We start from the raw sequence: 25,140 nt of genomic DNA, 5'->3' as shown, positions 1-25,140 counted from the left end.
CCCTCACTTCTTAGGTGGAAACAGGGGCACAGAGACATCCCACAGCTTCCTCAGTCACCACGGGGCTGGGACTCAAACTCAGGTCCTTTTCTGCAGAGTCTGTGACTCTAATCACTCCACGGCACAGCCTGCTCATCAGGCAAGACCTCCTTCCTGCCAGGTGGTGAGCTGGCTGTTAAAACCCTCAAACCCTGGTGATGCCCTAAGGCCATGTAAATTAGCCATTCTTGATCTTCCCAAATAGTAAATGCATTTTAACAAGCTTTTATGTAAAACTGAACTTTATTGCAATTAAAAAAGAACAAAGACAGGTTGATAAGTGCCTTTAATTACAACGTACCTGCTATTTACGCGTAATTATACTTTTATATACAGCTTGAGTAAGGTTCATTACATGTAAACTATAAGATAGGACAAGTTGAACTCCAGCCTTTTGGGACCATTCAGCATAGAAATACTATGGGCAGAAATACACAGAAAACAAATATCCATTTCAGTTCCTTAGGTACCCTTACTGGATAAATGATCAAGATCTGGCCACAGAAGAGAATTGTAAATATGCATCAAGTTGAAACTTATTCTTAACATGACTAACAGTATTGCTATTATTTAAACCCTAAACATAATTAAGACTTGGATCATTAAAAACAACACAATTTCAACTTATATAGCACCTTTCTTACAGAATTCAAAGCATTTGTATTTATATTATCTCATTTGTCCCCATAACATCCCTATGAGGTAGGTAATGGTTGGTATCATTATCCCCATTTTGTATATGGAGAAACTGAGGCACAGAGTAGTTAATCATTTGCTCAAGGTCACACAGTAAAGTCAATGCTGGAACGGGGACCACAGAGCCATGAGTTCATCTCCAAAACCAATGCTTCTCTTTAAACTAAATTGTCCCCTCTGAGAATTTAATTCAATACTTCAATTCATTTTTCCAAGACATAAAAACGTGCATCTTTTTCTCCCATAAAAATTGTTGAAATACTATAGGCAAGAAACAAACACTCTGGGGCAGATGTTAGACTGATGCTATGTTCTTCTAGAAAGAGTTTATGGAAGTCTCTTGTTGGTTTTGTTTTTTCATTACTAGGAGTTTCTTTCCCCAGTTTTAAAAAAAGTTAGAATGAAATATATTTGAAAGAATGCCCCTAGTTACCTACAAATTATAGCTTTAGTAGTCATATTATGCCACGCACAAACCAGGTTTAGTCCTGAGTTTACAAAGAAGAAAATATCTAAACAATAATTTAAGTCTTTGAGATAGTCTTTCTCAATCTTATATACATTTACGGTGTGCTTCTCAAGAGACTCAGAGTGGTAGGTAGGGCATTGGAATAAAACATTTTCCAGAGTCACACACACAGGGGCAGGAAGCCTTTCCCACATCACTTAGTTCAAATTTTACTTCTAATTCCTGCCCTACCCACCCCCTGAGAATCAAATAGGTAGTTGGTACTCAGAAAAAAATAAAGAAAAATTTTTAAAAAGTGTCAAAAATCTGAGGCATACAGGACTCTTTCAAATGTCTGTTGACGTGGATGTAAAATTCAACTTTCCCAACATGTTCCGCGAGCTTCTCCCTGAGAGCGAAGCACTGCTGATGGTGCCACCAAATCTCCAGGACATCAGGAGGCAGCCGTGGAGTAGCCCACAGGAGTTAAGTTTCGAGCATGGCTCCAGGAAAAACAGAGCAGCTTATATTTAAAAAGATGAATGCGAAAAAAAGCAAGCACACTGACTGGATGGGTCATGATCATCATGTCAGGTTCATCTATGGGTTTGACATTAAAAATACATAAAAACTTGTCAAAGGAATGTTCAAAGACCGACTCAGGCCTTTGGTTCTAGTCTCTTCGCCTAGGGAAAGGCACTGCTGTCTGTCAGGGAAGCCTTTACTTACTACCTAAATGAGGAGCTAAAATTACATTTCTTTTTCTCCTTAAGCTTAAAAAAGGAAAAGGAAAGAGTTTGTTTACACTCACGGTTTCCCACGTGTTGAGTTAAAAAAAACAAACAAAACAAAATAAAATAAAACCAGACGTTGCAACAAGTCGGTTCTGAAATGCAGACTCCAGGGGACAAAACTGGTCTCTCTGTTTTAGCCTTAACCGTCCTGTGAAGGGTGCCTAACTGGTATACTAGATAGGCTTTTAAGAATTAAATGTATAATGAGAATGAACAGATATCTGTTCTCTAAATTTGGAAAAAAATATTACACTCTAGAATACCCATTCAAATAAGCTATGTTGAGGGGCTTCCCTGGTGGCGCAGTGGTTGAGAGTCTGCCTGCCTTTGCAAGGGACGCGGGTTCGTGCCCCGGTCCGGGAAGATCCCACATGCCGCGGAGCGGCTGCGCCCGTGGGCCATGGCCGCTGAGCCTGCGAGTCCGGACCCTGTGCTCCGCAGCGGGAGAGGCCACAACAGTGAGAGGCCCGCGTACCACAAAAAACAAAAAACAAAAACAAAACAAAACAAACAAAAAAAATAAGCTGTGATGAGAGTGAAGGTTAAACAAATCAAAACTAAGCACATCCTGGATCCTCAGGTGTGCAGAATGTGAGACCCTCAGCCACTGGATCACCTAACATCACCAAACATCAGGGATTTTGCCTATAAATGGCCAAGTTATGTTCAACATCTGGTAACTCCAGAGTTAGATGCTTGAACATTCTCCTCATTTCCTTGAGACCTGGAGAGGAGCTCAAACTAGTTATAACTCACATAACTCATAAGCACTATTTCTCAGGGGATGGGGTGCAATAGCTACATGGCTACGAAATGTTGCACATAATTTACTTTAGAAGTGATTAATTCTTACAGGAAAGAGTTTTTTTTTTTTTTTTTTTCCTCTCTAAATAATCGGTGCCCTTCTACTTTATGGGTAGCTATTGGTCTGCTGTTCCAGGGATTTCCCTTCAATCTCAATACCTTGTAGGGGATCCGTGAGCTTACCTGGTTCGAGCTCAGTCCTCATTTTTCTGCATTTGTGAGTCTGAGCCCTCAACAGAATTTTTAAAAAGTTCTTCTCCATGGTTCGTTAGCGCCAACCATTCTCACGAAAGATGTGGGTACATGGTTTAGCAAAGTTCATGGCAAATAACACCCAGCATCTGCTTCCCCAGGTGGATCTGTGCCTTATCGAGATAGCCCATGATGCTGGAAAACGTGAGCTGGGCAGAGCTGTCTTCGTGCCTGGAGGCGCTGGGGAACAGTTCCATGCTGCCAGGCCAGGTCTGTGATACTGAAGATTGTTAATAGGTATTAGAAAAGAGGGAACGGAATGTCCTGGGAGTAGCAGACACAGAGGGGCCGGGGTGGTGCTATGCAAGGTGACAGAAGGTTTAAACGTTCCCAATATTGAAAACAGCTTTCCCACTCTTTTGTGAATTGCACAATTTGACCATTACAAAGACCTTTTTGAGACAATAAGTCTCAATGATGTTAACTGTCATGAATTATTTTTGAGTAACAGGAGCACTTTGAAAATGATTGGGACCACCTAACAGATAATATGTCCCTCTCTTGGGAAACTATTTTTATGAGGAAAAAAATGCACGCACAGTGAAATGCAAAGTCCTATTTGTTTAGTTATGTTTCAAACTCCCCCTGAAAACATGAGGCGTCTTAAGACAATGCAATATTTAAGAGATAATGACATTAAAATATTTTACTGTTGCCAATTTAATATACAGAAGTCTGAGGAATGACAATTACCAACCTTTACAATCCATTACACAAGGTGATCTGAGACAGAGCACAATACATTTTTTAAAAACACCCATACAGGCTTCCCTGGTGGCGCAGTGGTTGAGAGTCCGCCTGCCGATGCGGGCGACGCGGGTTCGTGCCCCGGTCCGGGAGGATCCCACGTGCCGCGGAGCGGCTGGGCCCGCGAGCCACGGCCGCTGAGCCTGCGCGTCCGGAGCCTGTGCCCCGCAACGGGAGAGGCCACGACACTGAGAGGCCCGCGTACCGCCAAAACAAACAAACAAACAAACACACAAAAAACCCACCCATAGTATATAAGTGGCGAGCAAAGAAAAGTCAAATCTAACTGCATTAAGATAAATGATGACCAAATTGAATGCTTTTAGAAAAATTGCCTTTTTTAGGCAAAAATTGTATTTCTCATTTCATCTGGCATTAAGCAAAATCTGAACTACTATTTCCTAGTTAAATAAAAGAAGAACCTGGAAAAACAATGAAATACTTTATAAATATCAGAGACTGGATGTAAATACAACTTTAAAATGAGCAGTAGGGGAAAAAAAAACCCCTTTATGAATGTTTGTTCTCTTCTGGACCATGATTTTATTTAATTTACTTTGGTGATTCCAGATGAAAACTCTAACAACACAGTTTCTGGACTGATCTCTTCTAGTCAAACACTTTCTAAGTGTATCCAACTCATCTAATGATACTGTCAGGAATAATGTATTTAAGAAAAGGTACAACACAGAGCAAGAAAATACTACTACAGGACAAGAAATTTAGACTTCACTGCAAATAAAGCCATATTTGATATTATAGACACATGTTCCTACTTTCACATCAGTCACTTATGAACACTAAACGTTACCCTTTAACTTTTCCCAGTTACACAGTACAATTAGCCTGTCAAGATTGCCAGGAAATAACCATCGGTACCTACTGTGCTTCCCGCAGCCAAAGCTAAGCTAGCTGGGTACCAGAAATCAACACTTTCAGAAGAAAGGCATCACTAGAACACATGGACTCATGGCAACTATTACAAGGAGCATTTACTCATTTACAAAATCCTAAGTCAGTCTTGCACTGAGGCTCTGGGATTCTAGCCATGTTCCATCACCATCTCAGAGTGGCTCTTCTGCAATCATCCCCCACCACTGCCCGTTGATTGTGTGCTAAAATCTCATGGTTTTTGAAGACAGTGAAATAAAATGCCCTCATGTAATAACGGGTCCCTGCTTTTCTGCCCCCCGGTGGGCAGGTTACCTGGCCATGGCGCCATCCTGGCTCACCGGGCTCTTGTTGCCTTCGGCCAAATCTGTCCTCAAACGCCTGTCTGATTAGGACACCTATTTTCATTTCCTTTTGTCGGGCTGAATATGTAGGGAGTCGCATGAATAAAGCTATTTAAACGTACCACTGTTTTTCAGCTAAGAGGATGATGGACCTAATTTAAAATCTGAATTCATTAACTAGAGAAATTCAATGAGGGCAACTGAAGATGGTTTTCCTGTAATTACCAAATGAAAATGATTGGAGAACTGTTTCTTCTATTCTGCTTTTATGACAATAGTCATTACACTAGTAGGATAAACACTAAAAATAAATGACAGGATGTATCCTAATTAATTAAGCACCAGAGCGACTTCATATATATATACGTGTGTATATATGGATGTGTGTGTGTATCATATATATATATATATATACAACATCGTATATATACAACATATATATATATATTTATATAGTTACTGGTAAAAGTAAGTAAATGCTCTAATTCGAAAAATGAAAATCAAATATGAGAAACAGATCTAGTGACATGCTGAGGTTAAATTTCAGTTCTTTGTGTTTACTTATTGTTAATTTAGCAATCAATTAGAATTAACTCTTGGATTTTAAGGGCAGAGAAATCAGTAATTAGCCTTCTTCCCACAAAGAGCGGTACCCTCAAAAGCTTTAATAGCCCTAATGATGTAATTTAATGCAGGTCAGGAAAAAAAATCTGTGGCAAACATATTTGCAAAAATTACTTTCTTCTAGAATTTAAAATTTCCTCAAACATTTCACATAAAACAGGTTACCCTTCCCTGCTGACAATATTTGAGAAAGAGTAAAAGCAGGACAAAAAAATTCTTCAAAACTTTCAAAATATCTGAATAAAAACAAAGATCCTACTTTTAGGCAAGATCGGTTTATAATTCTGGTTTATAAGATGAAAAAAATTTCCTAAAACTTATTTTTATCTTTTTGTATAATTTCACCTACCTAGGTTATTATAGTTGAATGCATACATAATATGGGTGTCAAAATTTTTAAGATATAGTAAACTCCTTTTTAAATATAATATCCTTTCATATATTTAAACTATGTAGCAGTTAATTCAAGATGAAATTTTTTTTAAAGAAGCCATAGGCTTCCAACTCAAAGATTCTAGCACAAACTTTCAACAAATAAAGTAAAAAGTGATGAAGTTTATGAAATACTGTACTTTAGGGTCCAAACAGTGATGCTAACATCCATAAATATACTTCAGTAAGTTACCCAGTGTTCTAAAGAGCAGGGCCATCTGCTGAAGGTTTATTCTGCCTCTCCCTCCCCCCAACACTCATGGACTGTGCTATCATTTATTCTTTTAGGATTTGTTCTGGAGGGCCTTAGAGTTCCTTTTAATACTTTACATCACAACTTATTCTTAGCACAGGTTTTCAAGTCAAGAGAGATATTTCATTGCATACTTTATGGCCATAAGGCATAGCCTTGGTTTTGAAACGTCTGGGGGAATTCTGATAATGAAATTTCAAGATGATATGACTATTTATAAAGAGCTTCTCTACCTAGACATGGTTTTACCCTTGAGAGATCATACCCCCTTCCCTGGCAAAAAGTAAGCATCATGAATTACAACTTTTGAGCAGTCAGGGGCTCCTAAGGGACAAGCCTGCAGCATGCACAATGCTAGGTGTGCAATGTGTCGTGGCTGTCACCAGGTACAAAGCAACCCCACAAAGTCAAGATTGTCGGGTCAAACTCATTCATACTAAGCAATGAGACTCACTGGGCGAACCAGTGCTTACAAAGGATGTGAATTCAGAGAGCATGGGGCCTTGCGCCTTCCTGATAAACTCCTCCTTAATCCAAGGTTATTCTGCCATGATCTTTTGATCAATGATGATTGTGCTTATACACATGAAGTCTTCACGGGAGAGACCAGGCTGACTGAAAAATAACGACAACCAACCAATTTACCCCAACCGAGCTACTTTACAATTTCAGAAACATATTACAGAGCAGTCACAAAATCAAGCCATGAATGCAAGGAATGGAAAAAACATGCCCGGGAGCTGGTCCCTACAATTTTCAAGATGCTTCATCCTCCCAATTGCATTCTTTATCATAATGAGTGAAAACAGCAAGATTATTCAATCTGAAAAGTCACAGATGTCACAGCAGTACAGAATAATTGCCTCTTTTTATTTTTCTTTAGCAGTGTAGGAAAAGCTCCTTTTCTGTAGCCCACACTGCATAATAGCACTTCAACCAGGTTCATTTTAAAATGAAAAGTGAACAAGCTTCCCAATGTTGGCCTTATAAAATCTAGAGAGATGATTAAATTCAAACCAGGCTGAGCTCTCAATCTGAGTTATTTCAGCAACTGATTTTTGTAAAATGAAGGGAAAAAAAAAGTCCCAATAGGCAATTTACATTTGCAAGCACCAGGCTGCAGAATTCATCACCTTTTTCTTAAAAAAGTAGCTAAAACTTAATGAAATTATAATACCTTCTTGAGGTTAATTGTTCACAGCCATCCCTAGTCATATCTTGTTCCTCCTTCCATTTCCACCATGTCAAATATTTCAGTACTTCCCACCACAAACCGTTGAAAATGATCATTTATGTTTATTCCACTTATTTCTCCAGGGAGCCAGATGATTTGACCAGGAGCTCCAAGTACCATTTGAAAAGTCAAGTCTTTAAAAACCTTCAGTGTTTTCAACACTTGGTTAGAAAAAAGGTAACAACTACTCATAATTATCCAGCTTATGTGCTTTATGGTGTCTTTTCAAAATGAGGATACAAATCATTGTACATCAAATCAAAATAGTTAATATACATTTTTATCTGGCACTTTCTAGAAATTAGGCGTTAAACATAAAATACCTTATAAATTTATCTAACAAAAATAAATGTTTCTATTTTAATCTCAGATAGATTACCTTAGGGGAGCAGTTCATGTACGAAATCCCGCACGGCTGGTGTGACGGCGGGGATCATCAGAAATAACATTCAGGTGCACAGCCCTTGGGAAATGGAAGCCGTGGCTGCCATCCAAACATGTGGTCTGTGTCCCGACATAGAGATTAAGGCTCTCTGTTTTGGAGGAATGAGCTCTGGGCTAAAAGAAGTATGGAAGTACCATGATAGTCATTGAAAATACTGAAAAGGCTCTGAAGAGTTTCAAATACTGGGGAAAAAACCATTTTGACTATAAAAATAAAATAAAGCATCTAACAAGGACTTCCAGTACTTTGGGAGAGGCTGCTGACATGGCTGCCCGAATCAGGAGGAATGAAGAGCTGAGAAGCTCAAGGGGCATCTCCAATCCTAACCACCGGCCGGGCCCGGTTCCCAGGGGCAGCTGCTTGCAGGGGACTGGGGAGCGGGAGGGAAGCAGCAACCACAATTTCTTACCATCGAGAAACACCCACGTTGAAGGCAAAGGCCAGGCTGGTGGGAGAATATCCTTGGAATGAACCATTATAAATCGCAAGATTTCAAGTGGAAAAAAAGCCATTCATTTTACCATTAGTAGCAGGCAGCGGAAAGGGGAGAGAGGGAGAGAAAGCCGGCTGCTGTGAGCGGCAGTGTTTCAGGCAGGTGAGCTGTGGTTTTTGATGAGCGCTGTTCTTCCTTACTGTGTGGCTTTCTTCCCAGAGAGGGCGAGACCGCTGAGAGCTGGGCTCCTTCCAGAGGGTGTGGGTATATGAGGGAGGTGTGCTTGGGTGTGCCAGTGCCCCGGCAGTAGGGTGCGTACCTCACCGTTCCCCAAACTGAGAAGCAGTATCGGCATCTCCAGTCATCTTCCATTTCCGAAAGCAGCATATGAAGTGCGGTCGTCACCGCTTCTCGTGTTCTGCAGCAGCGCTGGCCCTGCCGGCTGGTCCTACGCTAGCTGGGCTGTCTTCCGGGCTGCTAGAGCCTGGTGATGTCTCGGCATTGCTGCAGGTCCCCGATGCTTTCGTAGTCATTCTCCTTTGGGAAAAGGCCGTGGTGGCTGTTGGTCTCCGGGGCAGCCTTCGCTTCCTCTCTGTTTAGAGTCTGTATTGCTTCGTAATCTGGCTCGGGCTCCTCGCCGCTGGGCCTCCCTGCTGCTGGAAGAGTGCTGACACTGTTGGGAATTTTCTCCAGGTCTTTAAGAGTAGCATAGAGATCGTTACAGGAAGAGGGCGACCTCAGAGCGGCTCCTTGGATGGAGGTATAGGTGGACTCTGGTGCTTTAAGTGACTGTCCTGATTTGTTCCCTGGCTGTCCTTTTTTATGTACTGATGAATACATTGCCGAGATCTAGAAAACAAAGGGTGAAGTGAATAAACAAGCTTCAAGCTTGATTTCTCCCTCCTCCCCCTTTTTAGTGATAAGCTAGATTTTTAGGACTATGTGTGCGTGTATGTGTGTGTGTGTGTCTCTTTAAGACTTTATTGAGATATTATTGACACACAACACAGAAGTTTAAGGTGCGCAACAGGATGATTTGATACACATATTGTGAAATGATTATCACGATAAGGTTAGTTAACAACTCCATTACCGTAATTGCCGTTTTTTTGGTGTGTAGTGATATAACATTTAAGTTCTATTCTCTTAACAACTTTCAAGTATATAATACAGTATTGTTAATTCTAGTCACCATGCCATATATTATATTCCCAGAACTTATTATAGATGGAAGTGTGACCCTTTGACTAACATCTCCCCATTTCCCCCAGTCCCCAGCCTGTGGCAACCACCATTCTACTCTATGTCTATGAGTTTGGCTTTTTTAGATTCCACATATATGTGAGAACATACAGTATTTGTCTTTCTCGGTCTGACTTATTTGGCTTAGCATAATGCCCTCCAAGTCCATCTATGTTGCTGCAAATGGCAGCATTTTCTTCTTCTTTACGGCTGAATACTATTCCATTACGTACGTGTGTGTGTGTGTGTGTGTGTGTGTGTGTGTATAAAATTACATTTTCTTTATCCATTCATCCATTGATGGACACGTGGGTTGTTTCCATGACTTGGCTATCGTGAATAATGCTGCAGTGAACATGGGTGTACAGATATCTCTTCAAGACAGTGGTTTCACTTCCTTTGACTATATACCCAGAAATGGGTTCTTCATTATCTGTACTAATCCTGGAGTACGTAACTACAGGACAATTACATGTGTTATCTACAGCTTTGTAAGTTGCATAATTCTATGAAAACCAGGTCCTCTCTGGGTCTCCTGAGGGGTCTGAGGAGAGCAGGTGCAGTGGGCAGCTCAAGACCCCCAGGACCTGACCACAGATCAGGTTTTATTTGATTTCTTGATCAGAATGATATTTCACCTGCAAAAAGGTTTGACTGCTTTATAAAAAAGGGTAAAAAAAAGGTATTAGACCAGTGATTCTCAAAAGGGTGGGATTCAAACCAGCAGCAGCAGAATCTGGACATTTATTGGAAAGGCAAACTCTGGGGCACCACCCCAGAACCACTGAGTCACAAACTCTGGTGGGGGGGGTCCCAGATGGGCTGATTCCGATGTCCACTAAAGTGTGAGAACCACTGAACTAGACTGTTTGATCCACTCTTCCTGCATCACAAAGATCTAAAGAGTAGTTCCTGGATTCTGGTTGGTCATATACCTATATCTGTCAGAGTATCATTTTCCACTTTTTTTTTTTTTTTTACTTCATTGCATACTATTTGGTTAAATATACATTTACAGACGGGGCTACATTTTCTTCAGTGGGAAAACTCATTCTTATTTGAAACCAGCCAACTCAGAAATAAAACTAGGAGACAATCAACTTATGGGATGCTCTCTCCTATGGGAAGAGCAGCCTATTTTCCAAGCGCACCTACTCCGTCTCACTAATGTACCTCATGTAGCCACAAATATCAGGAGAGATTTCATTTTCTTTGATAGAAAAATGGATGACAGAGTAAATGGACTGATGAAGAGATTCGGGAGGTGTTGTTTTATTGTTAGAAATCATGTTTGGAAACAGGTAAGAATATCATTCATTACCTGTTATTTATCTTTGCCACAGCGATTGATTTATTCAAACACCCAGGAAATAAATGAACATACTTCCTGACAGATGCTTGGCTTTGCAAGTACAGGGAGAGATGTCCTGTTCTCACACATCTCACATACTGCGCAGGAAGCTTCCAGCTGGCCTCCAAAGCTTCTTAAGACACGCCTGCCGCATGTTAACTGGTCATTTGCATGAGGACTTTTCACTACAGGCTGGTGGCTCAGATTTGCCAGGCCTTGACAAGCCAAAGGTTCTGAGTCAGAGAAATAGTCTTTGGGAAACTCTTGCCCTGTTGATCTCTGACCATTTTCAGGACTGTTACGTTAACATTCTCACCTTAGAGGTCTCAGTGAAAATATTGCTCTCAAAATGAAGAATTAGAATTTCTTTCCATTTAGGAAGAATTAAAAAAAAAATCCTCTGCTTTTCATAGGGAGGTGCAAACATATGGAACTTTTTATTTATAAGGTGGTCCAAGCCAAAAATGTGGACAGATTATAAAGGGGTAAGTCATGGATGACAGTGATGAATTGAACCAGCATCCTAGATATTTATTCCTCACCTTCAGGGGTAACATCAGGAGGACAAACACACCTTTACCTGTGAGAGTAATGAGAGTTGACCCCTCACCACCATTTATTTCTGTTTCTCTTCCCTGCTTTCTTCCCCATGGTCCCTGTCATTAATGTTCCCCACTCTTTGTAAGTACTTGGGTCTTCTTGGTCCTTATAGTTTTTTTTTTTTTAATTATAGGCTCTTTCATTAACTTACAACTTAATATTATCTCTGAGCATGAACCAAATGTGCAGAGGGTGTCATTTGAAATTTGAACTCTTATCAACGTTTCTCAAGTCTTCTAATATTCCTTTCGAATATTTGTCTCCTATGACTATTATTTTTATTTTGTATATAAATAAAAGGTTTCTCTTCAAGCCCCCTTGCTATTTAGCTTTGCAATTTTTCTCTTTAGAATCTTTCATCATTATTATTCGGTCTGTAAATTGTTATTATGTTCTCATAAATTACTCCATTTTCCCCATTTCTCTCCTTTTTATATTCAACCCTTCCGCCATCATTCTGTTAAATTGGGATAATAGTACTTAAAATTCAGGTCTCAGTTTCAGTCTGGACCGTCTAACATTATATTACATGAATATAAAAATAAATGATTTCCATATTTATTTTTTCTAAATCTTCTTCCTAAAATGAATATACAGGAATCACAGTTCTTTATTCTATGTTAAACATTCATCAGTATAACAAGGTCCTATTTTCAAAAGCCACAAACAAATGTAAGATAAGAAGAAAAGTAACTTAAAATTTTACTGTCTCAATTTATTTTAAAGGATTAGTTTCCAGATCTTTTATATTCTATTTTCTTTCCCCCCTTGTTTTTTTGGCCGCATGGCTTGTGGGATCTTAGTTCCCTGATCAGGGATTGAACCTGCGCCTTCGGCAGTGAAAGCATAGAGTCCTAACCATTGGACCACCAGGGAATTCCCATGTTTCTTGTACCAAATGGGATGGCTCCGGGACAGTGAAAAACGCTGGAGGAGGCAAAGGAGCTGCCACAGGCCCTGGTAGGAGGGTCCTGCCTTAGTCTCATGAGGGGAGGAGGGCCCAGTGGAGATGGAGAGGGGTCGGGGTGGAGGGGTGCATGAAAGTTACTTTGGAGGTGGAACTGAAGGGACTTGTCACTGACTGCATCTGAGGACAGTGAGGAAAATGGGGTGTTAAGGATGATCTCAGGGTTTTGGCTTGTGCAACCAGGTGGATAGATGGCAGGTCCATTCTGTGGAGCAGGAAACGTGGAGGGGGTTGGGCAACATCACCTAAGGAAAGTACTTTCAATGTGGGATTGTAGTCTAGCTTCATATTTTAATACTCAGAGTCCTATATGGGAGCTGATGTACCAGCATATGTACATTACTTCTGTACATGTACAAAATTTACTAAGCTAGGCATTCCAGAAAGAGGCTATACGTAGCTAGATAAATTAAGGTGTTCAGCTCTCTCTGAGTCTAGCTTGACATAATAACACGATAAATAGTGGCTTTTACAATTTTAATGCTCACTGAAAGTTTAACCAGTGAATCTTCAGCCCTGGTGCTTGGGAGAATATATCATCCTTTCTTGCTGGTGGCCATGTCTGACTCTACTTCCAAACTGGACGTGTACTTCCTGAAGTTCCCTGCTCTCAGCCTCCCAAATTCCTAAGCCCTTCTCCCTCTGTCTCCCAGCCTGGAGCAAATTCTCTACATCCACCTGCTCCAATTTCCTGTATTTTCCAGCCCACTATTAACTTCCTTCTAAAAGGAACTTCCTGACTGATTAAAGCTCCCACACTTAACATTTCTCTCTTCTCATTCCTCTTTTCTCCCCTCCCCTGTCTATTTTTGTCTGCTCCTCCTTCCCTACTGAGTTTTCTTTACTTAGCTGACCTGTTCATCTTGTCCTCTTTCTTGTCTTAACCATCTGCCGGTCACTCTCTCTGAGCCATTATAAAGCCAACATCCCCAAACCCTGATCTCCAACCATATGCTTAAGAGTGTACTTTAGCTTTCTCAGACGAAGGGTAACATGACAGTGCAATTACTCAAGGAAGGAGGTGCTGTCCTCTATTACATGAGCTTTCTGGTTATTTAAAAACTAACAGGGCTTCCCTGGTGGCGCAGCGGTTGAGAATCCGCCTGCCGATGCAGGGGATACGGGTTCGTGCCCCGATCCGGGAAGATCCCACATGCCGCGGAGCGGCTGGGCCCGTGAGCCATGGCCGCTGAGCCTGTGCGTCCGGAGCCTGCGCTCCGCAACGGGAGAGGCCACAACAGAGGGAGGCCCGCATACCACACGAAAAAAAAAAAAAAAAAAAACTAACAAAACTCACCTCTTCTTCTGTGAGAGTTGGGTCTTCTTCCCGGGACTTGTATGACAACGAACTAAATCTCTGTTAGAAGAAACATAAACCAAGAGAAGGGAGTTTGAAGTCAATAAGCTAACCTTTCTTGTGCATATGCTTTGATCCATCTATCTACAAAAATGTTTTCACATGATTTTTTGGAGAAGAAATTATTTTCTACAAAGAAATTATATAAAGCACCTGAGGAATAAACACGTAAAAAGTATGTTTTTGCATACTCAGTAGTATTACACTTCGAGACACTTCTTCTGATTTTTTATTTGAATCTGTAGGTACAAATCAAACGAACAGTTATGTAGACTACTGTTTCAATTCCTAATTGTCACTGAAGGATTGATCATCAATGAAAGAGGGAAAGACTGATGAAGAGAAAAACATGGTTTCTTTATCAAATGCCTGAATTTTATATTTCTACAGCTTGCCTGAGCCATCAGGAAGACTCCTAAGTCATCTGGAAACTTTTCACAGCTAGTGCAGAAATCAGCTCACATTTTGTGCCTTGCTCCCCGCCTCATTTCTCAATGATTTTGGTTCCTGGTTCACGGATTCTGTCTCTAACGCATCTCCTGCCTGAATTCTTGCTGACTGCAACAAACACGGATCCTTCCAAGCCTGCCCCAGCTCCCTGACCTCCCTGCCCCGACCGTGTCCTTCCCACCGACCTCAACCTCACTCTCCCAGCTACACCTCGGACTTCTCTTACCCTCGACAGACACCCCACCATCCCATCTCCTTGCAATCCCCTTCAGACCAGCACTCCTTGATCAAGCTCACTCCTCCCATAACCCAGTTCCTACAATCCTGCCAAACTTTCTTCCGTGTGTCGCTTCTCCTTGGCGTCCTTCCTTTCTGCCCTGTCAAACTCCACTGCCATACTTTAAATACTCCACTCCCTTCCTGGTCACTGGTGAACTCATCCCTCAAGTGAGTCCTTAATGCTGCTCTGAATCCTTCTAGCACCTGGTCTCTGGTCTCCTAGCTCCCTACTTCATGTCGTCCCCTCTCTTCCCAAACTCCCAACACCTCCTCATCCGTCCTCATCCTTAGCTGAGGACCTTGAGAAAACTGAAGGAAACAAGAGAAATGTCTATAAACTTTTACCTCCCCCACCTACCCCCAGTCTCTGCATTCATGTATCTTCCTTCCTGTCAGTTGCCACGGATGAACTTTCCATGCTTCTCCTTGAGGTGATCCCTTCCTCCTGTGCACTAGATTCTGACCCCTCACCCACATCCACTCATGGATATAAGCTCCAGCATCTCTCCCAGTTTGTCTACATCATCAGCTTTCCCCTCTCTGTGGAGTCACCCCCAACCATGAAAAACAGGCTATTTATTCTAAAAACAAAACCAATGCACCCTTCTTCCAGTTCTATTACTCCTTCCTTTATAGTAAAACCTCTTACGAGAGCTCTCTAAAAAAGTCACTCAAATAATTTGTCTCTTCCTATTCTCTCTCTAAACCCATTTCAGTCCAGTTTTTGCCTCTTCACTTCAGTGAACCTGCTCTTGTCAAGGACACTCATGTCCACCGTGTAACTGATCTCTCCTGACCCACCTGCTGCATCTGATGCAGGGGTCACTCCTTCCTCCCTGAAAGTTTGCCCTTAGCTTCTAGGACACTGTACTTTCCTGTTTTTCTCTCCTATTTTGCTCTCTTCTGCTGGTTCCTTTTCTTTCCTGGACCTGTGTCCTTGGAACTCTTCTAGTTCCCATTCACACGTACTCATACAGTGATCTCATCGGATGTCAGCTTTGAAAACAAATTTCTGCTGCTGACTTCTAAATGGACAAACCCAGCTCAGGCCCTTCCTCGTCAACCTGCTCCTCCATCCAGCTGTTCTCTGACATCTCTACTTGGACGACCAAGATCTATCTCAGAGGGATCCTTTCCAAACCCAGATTAAGCCATTCTCTGCTCAAGGCTTTCGAGTGACCCCATTTTATTCAGATTGTAAGCCCAGGCCATACAGGGTTGGGGCCCTGTTTACCTTTCTTCCTACTCCTCTTAGCCTTGCTCTCCCCTCTCCAGCCACGCCCACCCCTTCCTCTTTCCTGGAGAGGCCCGGCCTGCTCTGGCCTCAGGACCTCCACACTGGCCATTCCCTCTACTTCATTTGCTCTGCCCCCCAAAATGTGTACCAACTCACTCTCTCACCTCCTTTAACATTTTGTTCAAATGCCCCTTCACAGCCAGGCATACCCTGACCACTCTATTCACAATTGTGCTCTCACCCAATTTTCCCAATCCCCCGGATTCTGTTCTAATTTTTTCCTTTAAACTTTAAAGCCTTCTAAGATACCACATACGTATTTATGTCTCTATCTCCTCACTTAAATGTAAGCTCCATGGGGGCAGAGATTTTTGTTCATTTATATGTTTTGTTCACTAGTGTATTCCCAGCACCTGTATCATGTGGCTTATAGTAGGTGCTCATTAAAATCTTTTTGCAAATAAATGCATGACTATTAAACATTTCAAGTTCTCCCAATCACTTAAAATTAGGATGGTTTATATGGAGATGATGGATTATGCATTCCTGTATTACTATAGAAAGGTAAGCTGCTTCCCAGATGGATATTTCCAGTTTCTAATGTGACATCTGGAGAATTGCTTACTTAGCAGTGGTTAGACAGTCAACTCTCTTATCTTTCAAATGCTTGTAAGTAAAGAAGTTTTAACTGCTTTAGGCAGCATAAATGTCACATTAGTTTTATTATCTTTAGTTATATGAAGGGCAAAAAATTAGGCTGCATTTTTGCATTTTACAAATATATTCATAAATACTGAGGCTCTCAATGGCTCGCTTTACGGGTAAAACGAAAAGCCGAAATGCATTCAGAGAACACTACACAGAATGACTCCTTGGTATAAGCTATATAACCCTAGCCAGGCCTCCCCTTTTGATCATGAACGCCCCAAGTTTTCCAAGGCTACTATTGACTGACTAGTCCCTACTTGGCCTTCCTACCAAAACTTGAGAAGAGAACCCTACTTTTTTCTCTGCAGAGAATGGAAATTAGATATCAGTTGCCTAAAGAAGGTAGGGCCTAGTTTAAATCCCAAGGAAATGCTGACAGCTGGAGATGTGAATCCCAAGCTATTGTGGCTCAGACATCAGCTTATGAGACACACACAGAGAAGGCTCGGGGATTGTCAGTACATTTTAGAGCTCTGTTGAATAGCTACACTTAAGAGCTACAGGTTATTATTTAGAAATTGTCACAAAATAAAATCTCTTACTTGATTCATATAAAAGTCTATACATAATCAGATACGCCCAGTGGCACCTGTGAACTGGTCCCCTCTGCCTATTCCTCTGCTCTGATTTCTGGGACCCGGGGAGCGGGGAGATCACCTCACTGCCTGGGGTGGTAACAAGTGGAAGAGGCTAAATAGGTGGCAAAGAGTCTCGTCTTTCCAGTTCTTGGTCTTCAAAATGAAGAAAATCATACTTGCCCCAATTAGACATGATGCAAAAACTGGAAAATATCCAAGGAAGGTGCCAAGAGAGAAATATTTTGTAAATATGAGCTTTCAGTATTTTATTACTTGGAGGGGGAAAAAAAAAGTCAAACACAGCTCACACTAAAACAGCTTCCACCATTCAATGCACGTGAGGGTGCCAGCATGTATTCCTTAGAACAACGTACAAACAAAAGCCCCAGGATCAGCTAGACGCCCAATCGTGACAAAAGCTCTGAAACCGATGTGCCGGAGCCCACCTTGTTGGTTTCACTGGTCCCCTCGGCGGCTCCTTCTCCTGCTTTACTCTCTGCCTGCTCCTGAAGGTTTTCATTTTCATCCAGAAGTTTAATGGGGACAGGGGGTGGCGCCTCCTCTTCTGGATCACAGGCATTTCCAAGAATACTCTCTGCATTAGCACTTTGTCGACACTTTTTGTTTCTGTCCACAGAGGCATATTCGGCAAAGTCTGTTTTGCCACTGGCCTGGGGCCCCGGAAGCTCTTTCACGGTGGAAGTTGACTTCGACCTGCTGCTGTGGCCTCGAGCTGAGTGGGCGGCGGCCGTCACCTCCTTAATTTCTTTCACAGTTTCATACAAGCAGTCCTCCACCATATTTTCTTGTGAGGCACTGTCCTTGAGCACTTCATACGGCCCCTCCATCCCCAGACCCTGGTCCCCGTCCGCGCTTTCTCCATTGAGCCTCGTGTCCACTTCAGTCTCAGGAGGAATTCTGGGCAACTCTCGGCTCTGATGACATTTTGGCTTCCCTGTGCTGTCCTGGGAGTCCAGCAGATCTGAAGCTGAGGTCTGGACTTCCTCGTAATGCTGCGTGCAGGTCACGGTGCTGTCTTCTGAAAGAACTAAAGGAGTGGGAGTCTTAAAAGTGGAGAAGGACAATTTCTGACATAATTATTACAGTGAAGCAGATGATGTCAAGTTAGGTGAAATCAAGGTGCTGGCTTTTTATTTGACTTGAGGCTGTAAATTACAGATGTTCTGACTGTTAGTGGATATTCTTATTTCAATCAGAGTGTAAACTAAAGCCCTCCATTACATCTTTCTGATACAGTATTTAATAAATTGTCTTGGCTATCAATTTGGGTCACAGTTATACAGTATTTGTTGTTACTCCTGATGGGCTTCTTGTAGGCAGTGTCCAAAGTGACCAGAGGATGAAAGTGACACTGCATAGGGCCAAAGTGTGGGAGGCTGGGCTCCAAAGGGGGGGGGGGCATGTGTGGCAGCCACTGTCCCGGCCCTACAGGCCACCTCTTCTGTGGAGGGAATACCTGGGAGCCATCCCCCTTCATAGGTCACTTTGTTTGACAGACAATGGAAACAATGGGGCAAAAATGTGCTCAAAGCAGTATCCCAAAGGGTCGGCCTACCCTGTGCCTCTTTAAAGCTCTTCCTTCCATCTTACTGGCTCCGGTACCAACATTTTGAAATTCTTAGGTTGCTACAGAAATGTTACTGCGTGGAGCCATTCAGTCATCCCTTTATCAAATGTGTTTGTTTTTTTTTTTTTGCGGAACGCGGGCCTCTCACTGCTGTGGCCTCTCCCATTGCGGGGCACAGGCTCCGGACGTGCAGGCTCAGCGGCCGTGGCTCACGGGCCCGGCTGCTCTGCGGCACGTGGGATCTTCCCGGACCGGGGCACGAACCCGTGTCCCCTGCATCGGCAGGCGGACTCGCAACCACTGCGCCACCAGGGAAGCCCTATCAAATGTGTTTTGAGTGCCTCCTAGGTGCCAGGGATGGTTGAAGTGCTGGGGATACATCATTCATCAACGAGGCCCAATGAGTCCGGCCCTTTGGGTACTTAACACTGCAGTGAGCCAGTTATTAAATTACTGTCTCTCCACTGTATGTTCTTTATATGCTATATATTCTTTATATATATAAGTGTATGCATATAATATATATATTATATAAAGTAAATATATACTTAAACATGTATTTGTACTGGTATATTCATATATATTTACTTTATATAATATATATATTCATTATATATCGTATATATTCTTTACATCTGTGTGTGGGGGTTTATAACTTAACAGTTTTTAACCCACTTGCTTTTACGGACTAGACTGGGATTCTCTAAGACCCTGGAGTCCAGAACAGTGTCTAATGCATGGTTGACCCCACTATGTTTTTACATGAAAAACTAAATGAGAAAAAAAAAAAAAAACAAAAAAAAACTAAATGAGTAAAAGAAGAAATAAAGTGCTCACCTCTTGTCCTGAAAAAAAAAAAAAAAGACTACTTCTCTTTAGGGGGACTAGAAATAGTGTCCCTTAAGAGTATCTCGGGAAAATGATAATGGATCCCTCGTCGGAAGTTACCATCACTACCCACTGTGTTCTAAATACTTGATCATCAAGGAGGGGGTGAACTTTTGCCCTCTGGATTTAGATGTCTGTGTCACGGCGGACAGAGAACGGGCACTGGAGTCTGAAGCCTCCGGTGTCAATCCTGACTGTCCCACAGTCTCCTTGTCTGTAAATGGAGGTAAGAGGAGGGTCTGCTACCCCAGGCGAAAGCGCTCTGTAAACTGGGGAGTGGAAATGGAGCTGTGACTTTTGTCAGCAAGCACGTCCTGGGCGTGAAACAGGCAGCATGCAGAGTGGTCCTAAGGGTGTACCCAGGAGTCAGATCGAGGGTTCAAGTTACAGATCCTCAGAGCACTGACCATAACATCTTAGGCAAGTTATTAACCTCTCTGCGCCAGACAGAATAGTGCCCACCCCCCCGCCCAGGCATCCACGTCCTAATTCCAGGATTCTGTGAGTGTGTTTCATTCCACGGCAAGGGAGGAATTAAGGATACTGATGAACTATAAGCTGATCTTGAGATGGGGAGGAGCCTGGGGCATCCAGGTGGGCCCGGTGTAATTATGAGGGTCCTTATAAGTGACAGATGGAGGCAGGAGAGTCGGAGAGAGACTTGAAGGTGGAGAGAAGTCCAGCACCAAGGAATGCGGGAGGCTTCCAGCAGCGGAAGCAGGCAAGGAACTAGATTCTTCCCTAGAGCCTTGGGGAAGAAGCGCAGCCCTGCTGATACTTTCATTTTAGCCCAGGGAGACCCGGTTCAGACTCTGACCTCCAGAGCTCCAAGTTAATAAACCTGTGTTCTTCTAAGGCACTGAGTTTGTGGTAATTTGTTGCAGCAGCAATGTTTCAGTTGCCTCATCTGTAAATTGTGAAGAGTAATAATTCCTACCTTACAGGGCAGTAATATTAGCCATAGTAATCTTATAGCTGTTAGCATAAATGGGTTAGCATAAATGAGTTAGTACACATACAAATCTTAGAGCAATGGCACACAGAAGCCAATTCATAGATATTAACTTTTCATCCAAATGAGATTTTTTTGGCTAAAACTGGTAGTAATACAAAAGGTGAGCAAGAACAAACACATTTCCTAGTTTCTGAGCTACATTTTCTGACACCTAGCCCCTTCTCAGGTGATGAGGCCTGCGTGGAAAGCTGGTATTTCTGCAGAACTTACCGTCACCGTTGGTGAGTGCCCCGTTCTGTTCGCTGCTGGCAGGCGCGTCTGTGGCCAGGCTGGTAACTGAACGGCTGAACATCTCCTTGTCGGAAGGCTGCAAAAACAAAGGCACCAGAAAAATCAGACTGCGTGGCAGAGGGGAATATCCACGGCTTTTTTTTGGGGGGGGACTATTTTTTAATCAATCAATCAATCAATCAATTAATTAATTAATTATTTTGGCCAAACCGCACAGCTTGTGGGATCTTAGTTCCCCAACCAGGGATTGAACCCTGGCCCTCAGCAGTGAGAGTGCAGAGTCCTAACCACTGGACCACCAGGGAATTCCCTCCATGGCTTCTTCTAAAAATTAAAACAACAACAACAAAACCCAAATCCGCTGCTTAGATTTAAATTAAGCGAAACGAAATAAAATCGAGCTCCTCAGTTGTACGAGTCACATTTCAAGGGCTCAATGGCCACACGTGGATAGTGGTTACCCTATCAGTGCAGTTACAGAACACTTCCATCTTGGTGGAAGGTTCTGTTGGACAGGGCCGTCCTGGGAATCTTGCGAGGCTGCCATCCACAGAGCTTCCCATCTGGTAATCACAAATAGGCTATGGTAGGTTGTGGGGTATCAGGTCCCTTAGCTCAAGGTGAGGGGGACCAGAAGCCCCAGGGCTGATCAGAATCAGCTCCAGCAGAGAGAGGCCTCATTCTTCTCCCAGGGGTGCCGGAAACGTTACCCTTTTTAAGGGTGTGTCATGCCAAGGAAAACATCACCTTTGTCATCTGAAGGGAAGGGACTTAAATCTGATCGGAGATAACGTCACTGTTGTCTGGGACTCATAATCAGCCAAGTCTCTGCTTCAAGGCTCCCCAAAACCATCATATGCTAAAAAGGAGGTTTGCAAACCTTTCTTATTCTCACAAACAAACTCAGGACACTTGGAGGGAAGAATGGCATTGATTGTTTTCTACTGGGCTAGCGTGGGTGGACAGTACATGGCATGATACGCCAGGCTGAGCTACAGCTATGACTAGCCTGAAGGTAAGGTGGTAGCTCACATATTTCTTGAAATATGCAGCTGGTCCCACGTAGCAGCTGAATCACTGCTGATAGGATCTGTTCCCCCATCCCACTCATGGAATGCACGGCCTGCGGGACCCAGGAGGCCACACCGGACCACGTTCCAGGAGTCCACCTGGGAAGTTCTGATGTAAATAGCACCACAACGTTGGCTAGCTGGCTTCACAAATTCTCTGACTTGGGAACCAAGTAATAATAACAGAGAGCAAATAGCTCATGCTGCGTCACGAGCCAAACGTTTACTGGGAGTCAGCTCTTTCAATCCCATGCAGCCCATGAGGTGGGTCGTTGTGTTAGGTTGCAGGGTGGCTGCAGACACAGGTGCCCATTCACAGAAATGACGTCACCCCCGGGCAGGAGTCAGCTGTGGGGGGGGACGGCTCCCAGGTGGGCCCATAACAGCACAATCAATCCGTCACAGCTGAATTATCATACTCTAGGCTCTCACCACCACTTCTTCTCTTAGCTTCTACGAGAAAACGCCTGCTGGAGCTCCAAACACAGAAGCCAGGAGGGAGCCTCCCTCTCACTGCAGCTTCAGAGGCAGCCATGGGACACCCCCCGCCGGCCTTTTGCACCTTAGGATTTAAAGGCAGCTCCTCTGGGGCTGTGGAGCGATCGGTGTGTGTCAGAGCCGGGATCAGGGGTGGGGAAGGCTGGCTGACTAGAGGGACTTCTCAGGCCTGGGATGGAGACTCTGCAAGTTGTACAAAATTGAGAAGCTAGGACAGAAGCTTGTAAAGAGAGCCACGCGATGTGTGTGTGCAAACGTGCTCTAGCGTGCACTCCCTTGCTCACACATTCATGTGAGAGAGGCTGTGGTGGGCTATTAATGAAGGACACTGCACATGGAGAGTCAGATCTTCCTTTTATCCACCCACCACTCCCTTCCTGTCTCACACCAGGGCTGCTGCTGGGTGTTAGCAGAAGAGCAGGAACCGACGGTCTAGAACAGAGGTTCTCACACCTGAGCAAACATCAGGATCACCCGGAGGGCTTGCTCCCAGCCTCCCCCCCACCGCCCCCCCCGAGTCTTCTAACAAACTCCAGGTGGTGCTGCTGGTCCAGGCCATGCCTGAGAACCGCAGCTCTAGAAGGACAACAGGAGGGGAGGGTGATGGAGATGGAAGCCGCTCCCCCAGTCCCGCCTCTCCTGCCAACGGGCACCAAGGAGAGTGGGAAGGGGACGAAAGCTGAGGCCTGGGACCTGCACGTGGGAGAAGCCACAGTGGAGGCACCACCTCCTCTCCCACCTGCCCTCTGGGTGCCTGCACAGCGGCAATCCAACAGAGGCGCTGGGGGCGGGTGAGAAGTGGGGACATAGACAACCCGAGACCGCAGTGAGGGTGACAACGGGGGTAAAAAGGAGGGGGGTGATGAGAAGCCCGGAAAGCAGTGGAGGGGGTGTGTGTGAGCTGCCTGCATACAGAGATGAAAGGAGGGAACTCCCCAGGGGCTCCCAGGAGAGGAGGGCTGACCACTTCGCTGCCTGGCCTGGAAGAATCCCGCAGTCATAGGGCAGGGCGCCCGGGACGCCTCCTGGGTGAGCTTGGAACCTGGCTGCTGGCTGCGTGTTTCATACCAGACCTCACGTGACATACTTCACTCATCCATCTTTCCTTTTCGCCCCTTCTTCCTCCAACCAGTTTATGCCTGATCTTGAGAAATTATGTCCGGGACAGGAAGCATCTTCACCATTTCAGCCTTGCGAATATGAGGGCGGCCCCATCCCCAGCTGCTGGAATTGCTCAGCCAGTTAAGGGCATGGGCCTGAGGGGAGAGAATGAGGTGGGACCAGGATGCCCAGGCTGCTCCCTATCTGGGTGGATCCAAGAGGCCCGCGGGGCTCGATCAGGACCCTTTAGGGCGCAGAGCAAGAAAACCCAGCAAGGCCAGGCCACATCTAGGATGCTGGGGGTCCCAGGCTCCAGTAAGCTTAATGATCAGCTGTTACAGGTTGAATTTTATCCTCTCCAAATTCCTATATTGAAGTCCGAACTCTCAATACCTTAGACTTGACCTCATTTGGAAACAGGGTCATTGCAGATGAAACAGGTTAAGATGAGGTCATATCAGAGGCCTTAAAAAAGGGTAACTTGGACAGAGACAGACACACATAGAGAGAAGACGGTGTAGAGTCACAGGGAGAACACGAGGTAAGGGCAGAGATCTTCAAACCAAACATCACTAAAGGCTGCCAACCGACCACGGGAAGCTAGGAGAGTGGCCTGTAACAGATGCGCTCTCACAGCTCTCAGAAGGAACCAACCCTGCTGTCACCTTGATCTCGAATTTCTAGCCTCTAGAACTGTGACATGATAAATTTATTATTTAAGCCACTCAGTTTATGGTCCTTTGTTATGACAATTCTAGCCAACTAATACACCGGCTGGAGCCCAGCAGAGGCAAAACAGAAACATCCCTGCAGTAGGTTGGAACTATCTGAGGATCTTTCCAGCAGTGGTACAACTGCATCCATTTCAGAAGCTCTCCCAACAACCTGGCTAATTGCACAGGCCTCTAGCCACGGTGAATATAAACCTGCAGCAAGAGGACACAGCCCAGGCAGCCAGTTAACTCTGGCTGAATTGCTTCCCTGGGTTTCCTTCAGGTTGTAAGCTTGTAGGGACCTGCTTTAGATAAGCGGCTATGCTTTAAAGCTCGTGCACGCGTGCTCACCACGTTCATCAGGTTCTCATGGTCTCCGCTGTGCTGTCTCGGCTTCTTTTCTCTGAAACAGAAGAGGAAACATGGCTGTAACATCCAACGTGCCATCTAAAATCAAACATACACTCCCCTTTCCTACTCAAACTTTGATCAACATTTAAATAATCTCTCTTTTAAAAATCAAGTTTATTTTGCCAAGGAAGCAGAAGCCAGACAATTCACTCTACCTCTCCTCTGCAGGCAGCAGGGTCCGAGAGAGTCAAGTCCTAGCAAGGGGCTGGTCACCTCTCTGGACCTCCCCTTCCTCCAGGAGCAGAAAATACAAGTTAACAAGAGGACTGGGGCAGTTTCCTGAGTAGAAACTGTTTATATCTAGAATACTGGCATGAGCTTTTTGTTTTTGTTTTTTTTTAAGGAAATCAACAATTTTCATCTCTTCATCTTTCTTAATTCAGTCTTTGCAAAGTCACACACTGCCATGGGATTGAGAAA

At 43.8% G+C, this 25,140-nt stretch overlaps 1 protein-coding gene across 4 annotated transcripts in view; it reads right to left on the bottom strand.

Annotated features, from left to right (window-relative positions):
* Positions 1 to 310: 310 nt before the first annotated feature.
* PAG1 (phosphoprotein membrane anchor with glycosphingolipid microdomains 1) overlaps positions 311 to 25,140 on the bottom strand; it is a 147,624-nt gene continuing 122,794 nt past the window's right edge. For all 4 annotated transcript variants that reach the window (XM_007125344.4, XM_055091153.1, XM_007125347.4 and 1 more), the window contains 5 exons: positions 24,661 to 24,712; positions 20,907 to 21,003; positions 17,652 to 18,253; positions 13,894 to 13,953; positions 311 to 9,285 (listed from right to left, as the gene is read on the bottom strand). In XM_007125344.4, the coding sequence (XP_007125406.1) occupies positions 8,914 to 9,285; positions 13,894 to 13,953; positions 17,652 to 18,253; positions 20,907 to 21,003; positions 24,661 to 24,712 (1,183 nt within the window). In that variant the 3' untranslated portion in view covers positions 311 to 8,913. The remainder of the gene's footprint in view (positions 9,286 to 13,893; positions 13,954 to 17,651; positions 18,254 to 20,906; positions 21,004 to 24,660; positions 24,713 to 25,140) is intronic.

Source organism: Physeter macrocephalus, chromosome 15 (genome assembly GCF_002837175.3).
Source record: "Physeter macrocephalus isolate SW-GA chromosome 15, ASM283717v5, whole genome shotgun sequence".
NCBI lineage: Eukaryota > Metazoa > Chordata > Mammalia > Artiodactyla > Physeteridae > Physeter > Physeter macrocephalus.
This window is presented reverse-complemented; position numbering and strand designations above follow the sequence as displayed.